The sequence below is a fragment of the Penaeus monodon genome, chromosome 3 (genome assembly GCF_015228065.2).
Source record: "Penaeus monodon isolate SGIC_2016 chromosome 3, NSTDA_Pmon_1, whole genome shotgun sequence".
NCBI classification, from domain to species: Eukaryota; Metazoa; Arthropoda; class Malacostraca; order Decapoda; family Penaeidae; genus Penaeus; species Penaeus monodon.
The window spans coordinates 48,152,900-48,159,730 of NC_051388.1; the positions used below are offsets into that span (position 1 = coordinate 48,152,900).

At 34.3% G+C, this 6,831-nt stretch overlaps 1 protein-coding gene and 1 pseudogene across 1 annotated transcript in view; both read right to left on the reverse strand.

The window, feature by feature from the left end:
• The window catches only part of LOC119586862 (anti-sigma-I factor RsgI2-like), a 3,820-nt gene extending 3,052 nt beyond the window's left edge, over nt 1-768 (reverse strand). The window contains exons 1-2 of the mRNA XM_037935596.1: nt 724-768; nt 13-360 (exon numbers count right to left, since the gene is read on the reverse strand). Coding sequence (XP_037791524.1) covers nt 13-360; nt 724-741 — 366 coding nt within the window. The 5' untranslated portion in view covers nt 742-768. The remainder of the gene's footprint in view (nt 1-12; nt 361-723) is intronic.
• A 2,629-nt stretch (nt 769-3,397) lies between these two features.
• Nucleotides 3,398-4,013, reverse strand: LOC119586872 (annotated as a pseudogene).
• Between the last annotated feature and the right edge of the window lie 2,818 nt (nt 4,014-6,831).

Genomic DNA, 6,831 nt, shown 5'->3' on the forward strand with positions numbered 1-6,831 from the left:
AGGTGGAGGGGCATGGTAGCCGGTAGGTTGTGTGGTAGGGGCAGTGGTGTAGGGCCGTGGATGGTTTTGGGGTAGGGGCAGTGGTGTAGGGCGGTGGTGGGGGAGGGGGGCAGTGGTGTAGGACCGGTAGGTTGGGGGAGGGGCAGTGGTGTAGGGGTGGTGGGTTGTGGTAGGGGCAGTGGTGTAGGGCCGGTAGGTTGGGGTAGGGGCAGTGGTGTAGGGCGGGGCTTTGGTGGGGGGCACATACGTAAGAGGCCTGGGTGGTGGTGGCGGGTGGGCATGCGGAGGGTGGTTATGATGCCCACCAAGCCGATCGGGAACGGCGAGCGAAACCGCCAGGAAACAGAGGCTCGCGAGGATCTGTCAAGATGTGGCAGCATCTCAAAAGTGGCGTTAAATATAGCAAATCACTATCAGTGTCCCATTAATTTGGTTACTAACAGACTATGTAATTCAATTTCTGATCTGAACAGAGAAATGGTGACACATAAAAAAAAAATATATATATATTGCTTTTTCATTACGTAGGCCTACATAGACACGAAAACCCGCTTGCATGTTCCTCATTGAACACAAGTAAAGGTAACGATGTATATATTTTTTTCTGATTGCCTGTATATATGTATGAAAACATACACACACAATTATATATGTGTGTGTATGCGAGTGTGTGTGTATGTGTGTGTCCTTTATATATCACAACATGTATTTCGTAGCACTTACCACTGCCAACCCCTTCATTGTGCTTGAGACTTTGGAAGGATGTGATTCCTTTAAGCAAGCACTGGATGCTTATATAGTCCTGAGAACGAGTGCCAAGATGACACTGGGATGGAGGGAGTTGGGGGGATGAGGTTGGTATTCAGTGAAAGTATACCACCGGCAGAAGAGGGAGATGTGATATGGGTGAATGACTGTTTTCTCTTCTTATCATTTATCATGCAGTACCTGTGGGTGCCTTCATGTAATACAGATAATATCGTGATTGAAGCAAAATCATAATTAACGGAATGGAATATACCATTTTCCTTATACAAGTCCACGTGTACATAACCTTGGGATTGGCCATAAGGCATTCGGATCTTATGAGACTTTGTACATGCAGCTCGTGTCTAATTTAATATGAAGGCGCATGCGATTCGAATAGCAAGGGACTTGTTAAAAATTTCCTATGACCGTGTTACAGAAATAGCACACAAACATACAAACACACTCACTCACACCCACCCCCACACACACAAACACGAGCACACGCACGCGCACACAGGCACACACACGCACACGCACATACAGAAATATACACTAAATAAAACTGACTCTTTCTCTCAGTCTAAGTATACATATATACATGTGTAAAAAAATGTAAATGTTTATGTGTCTATAAACACACACGGATATATGTATATATACAGATATGTGTATGTATATATACAGAAATACATATTCATACATATATACATGTTTATAAGTATATATATTTATATATGTACATATACGTATACATGTATGTATATACACAATATATATATATGAATATATATACATATACAAGTGTATATTTTCTGTGTGTATGTTTTTATGTATATGTATAAGTATGAATATATATGCATACACACACATACACACACATATATGATTATATATGTGTGTGTGCGTGCGTATATATATGTATATATATGTATGTATGTACGTATGTATATATGTATATTTATATATGTATATATATGAACATATATATATATATATATAACATATTAATTTCCTCTGACCGTGTTACAGAAATAACACACACGAAAAAAAAAACTTTCCCTCTTTCTCAGTCTAAGTATATACATATACATATATGTATAAATATATATATGTATGTATATATACACAAACACACACGATATATTTTTTCATATGCATTTATATGTATGTATGTACAAATATATATCCATACATACATATTCAAGTATGTATATATGCATTTATATATGTGTGTGTGTTTGTATGTATATGTATATGTATGAATATATATGCACACGCACATACACGTACGTTTATATATATGTGTATGTGTGTGTATGTGTGTGTGCGTGCGTGTATATATATATGTATGTATATATGTATATATGTATATATACACATATATAAAATTTCCATGCACACACACACACACACACACACACACACACACACACACACACACACACATATATATATATATATATATATATATATATATATATATATATATACACACACACACACACACCACATCTGTGTACGTGCGTTTCCTCATAATTATATTTTTTGTGTGTGTTCGGAACTAAGCCTAAGTGACAGTGGGTGATGTTTGTCTGTTTATGCTAGTAATATCTTTTATGTATATATAATTGTTATGGCTATTGTTTGTTATGGGTAATGTTTAGTCAGTACTACATATTATTTGTACATATATAAAGTTATAGCTCAGTCGAGTATCAACTCTAAAAAGGCTCATTTGTTATCATCTATACTATGCAAGGTATGCAATAGTTCTTTTCTTCTTTGGGCAAATTAATACTGTTTATGATTATGACAATCCAGAATGCAAACACAAGCACAAAAACGTTATCATATCTGGGGAAAGATTAAACAAAACACAACCGCTTCAATAGAGGAAACAATAAACTGTGATGTTTAGAGTCTTATGAGACTCCTCTGCAGACTTTAATTAAAAATATGTTGAATTCATTTTTGGCAGCATATACTCTTTTATTGCGGATATGTTCCATTAACTCTGAACGCAACTGGACGCAATCAACTTTATATGAGGTCACACTGTCACACTCTCTAGTCTTGGACTGATTCATAATTATATATATGTGCACACACACACTCACACACTCATATATATTATATGTATGTATAAATGAGTATATATATATATATATATATATATATATATATATATATATATATATATATACATACATATATATATACATATATATATATATATATATATATATATATATATATATATATATATATATGACACACACAAAAAAACATATGCGTGTGTGTATGAACATATATAATATATTTTATACATATATATGAGTGTGTATATGCGTGTATGTGTATATATATGTATATATGTTTATAAGTAGGATTGTTCTTGGGGCACTGGGCTCAGACACGTAAACGGGATCGTCTTTGACAGCCTAGTTGATTTGTTTTTTCTAATCTTATCTAATCTTTTCAATACAAATAGATATGCGAGGACAGAACATTTAATGTAGATGATCTGTTACTCTGTCATATAATTTCGTTACGTCAAGTCACTTTTCACCTTTACGATCGTTGTGAAGAATTCGTGAATTTTCATATTTATTGATAAAAATAAATAATCGCTGACGTTGAATAGATATTAGGCGTAAGCCGGGGTTGGTTTGTAAGCAGGAGCAGGCTTGTAGGCAGGAGTAGGTTTTTAGGCAGGAGCAGGTTTGTACTCGGGGTACTGGGCCTCTCCCTCGTAACTGACCTCAGCCACGTAGCCAGAGTCGCCGTTAACCGTGTAGGCGACCTTCTGCAGACGGCCGTCGGGAAGAAGGACGTAGTAGGAACCCTGAGTATCAAACCCATCACGGGTCTCCTGGTGACCAAAGTCGTTGCCGGAATAGTCGTCCTTTACCGCATAGTTGAAGTCGTACTTAGCAAGTCCCTATTAAAATTTTTCAATTAGCTTTCTCGGATCGGAAATATTATGCAATGAATGAATTCCCCATGATAGAATAGTCGACAGGTTATACGTACAAATTCACACTAACCTCATATGTTGGTTCTGGAGCATAGCCATATGCAGGCTACAGCGACAGCCACAAGAGCCAGAACAACGGCGGTCTAGAAAAGGAAGTTTATATAACACAAAGGATAAAAATAGACTGATAAATATCCTTTAGACAGGAACCCATATATGATATATGATATCGTCTATTTCTCTCATAAGGATCTATCCAAAGGCCACAGCTCACCTTTGCGGTCATCGTGATGAATTCGAAGGTAGATGGTAACACAACTATTGTGAGTGAGCCTTATATAGTTGCCTACAGATGGGTGGGGCCGTGACAGGACAACGAAAGGAAAGTATACGGTCACACAAAGTGATCTTGAGCAAGAAAGATGCTCAACATTATTCAAATGTTTCATAAACATAGGCTCACGTGTGATAGCTGCTAACTATGATTTCTTTATTGTAATTACATTGATAACTATAACAAATGATGAACAACACCAGAAGAGACAAAAAGTAACTGTAATCTGTAGTTCTGCGTATCTTGCATGTCTGCAACATTATAATCATCTTTTACGTAAAATCCAATGTATAAAGTGAAAATTCTCATATGAAAATGAACAAATACGCTTAAATAGATATATATGTATACATACATAAGTGCACCCACATACACATACACGCACTTCCGCACACGCACACACATACATACACGTACACACACCCATATATAGATATATGCGCTGGCCTACATATATTCAATATTTACATATATATATATATATATATAAATATATATATATATATATATATATACTCTATATATATACACACACACACACACCACACACACACACACACACACACACACACACACACAACATACAATATATATATATATATATGTATATATATACGTATATATACATATTTTTGTATATATGTATATATATGTATGTATGCATATATATGAATATGTATATATATGTTAATAAATAGACATATATCAATACAAAAATATACATACACACATTTATACCTATATCTATCTATCATTATATCTTTATACACACATTCAGACACACCTACATAAACAAACATACATATGTATATACATGCGTTAGTACATTTATGTATGTATATGAATATATAAATACATATGCATATATATAGATAGATAGACAGATAAACATACATACATACACTGGTCTGCATATATACAATATATATACATATACATATGCACACACATATATGTGTGTGCGTGTGTGTGTGTGTGTGTGTGCGTGTGTGCGTGCGTGTGTGTGTGTGTGCATGTGTGTGAGTGTGTGTGCATTCCTATACCTATCTGTCTGTCTATCTACTTATTTATCTATATAAATGTATTCACAACACACCTACACATAAACACACACACATAACACACACGCATACTCATACATTGAGACATGTATATACATAGATATATAGATACATAAATACATACATACATACATACATATATATATATATATATATATATATATATATATATATATATATATATATATATACATACGTATAAATAGATAGATAAACACACATGAAAGATGGAATAATGCAATGCCGCATTGATATCGATAAATAACAACCCTCCCTGACCAGGACGAGAACCTAGGTCACTCCGGGTATGAAACCGGAGGCCAGTGCTAAACCAACCATGCCACATGACCCACTAAAAGGAGTGTGCAACTAGGATCTTACTAGCTCCATAGACATTACCTGTCTACTCATACTTGAGTAATGACAGCGAAGTTTTACGCTCACTCCCCGTGGGCACTCGGTGGAAATTGCGGCATTACATTATTCCATCTTTCATGAATATACCTCAGGACATCTGACTTAGGATTTGAATTGCTAAATCAATTTCCACCGAGTGCCCACGGGGAGTGAGCGTAAAACTTCGCTGTCATTACTCAAGTATGAGTAGACAGGTAATGTCTATGGAACTAGTAAGATCCTAGTTGCACACTCCTTTTAGTGGGTCGTGTGGCATGGTTGGTTTAGCACTGGCCTCCGGTTTCATACCCAGAGTGACCTAGGTTCGAGTCCTGGTCAGGGAGGGTTGTTATTTATAAACACACATATGTATGTATATATATACTTATATGTATATTATATATATATAGATATGTATGTACACACACAACACACACACACATATATATAGATAGATATAGATAGACAGATAAAGGAATAAGCACAAAATTAATGAACTAAATGAACATATGAATGTGTACTTACACACACACACATACATGTATATGTGTATATATATATATATGTATATATGTACATTACATATACATATTGCATATGTATGTACATATAAACACATACACACTCACACACATATATATAATATGATATATATATATGATATATATATATATATATATATTATTATATATATATATATATATATTATATCTATATATATATATATATATACATATAAATGTGTGTGTGTGTATATGTGTATTTTATATGTATATATATTTTGATTTTTTGTTTTGAAAGCACTACAGTACAAATATGTATGTTTTCCGTTATTATGCACACACACACACATACACACACAGACATATCTATATATAATCATCTGACAATATAAAAATTTGTGTGTAGCACAAATTTTTCGCAGTATTTTTCACTTTGACAAAGGCCTTGGGAACAAGGAATTTTATATGTTAAACTAACAAAGGAATTTGATATGTTAAACAAACAAAGGAATTTGATATGTTAAACTAACTAACAAAGGAATTTGATATGTTAAGCTATTATCTTCTTACAACTAAAGAGAGACAGGAAAAAAAAGAGAAAATTGAAAAATAAAGGTATAAGATGGACTTCTTCACAATGCTCGTGGATAAGGGATAAGAAATACGATTAATCATTTTACATTTTACATTAGAAAAAATAAAGTATCGCTGTCCAAAATATATATTAGGCGTAGGCAGGGGTTGGCTTTGACTTATAAGAAGGTGCAGGCTTGTAGCAGGGTTGGCTTGTAAAAAGGGCCGGGGAGGCTT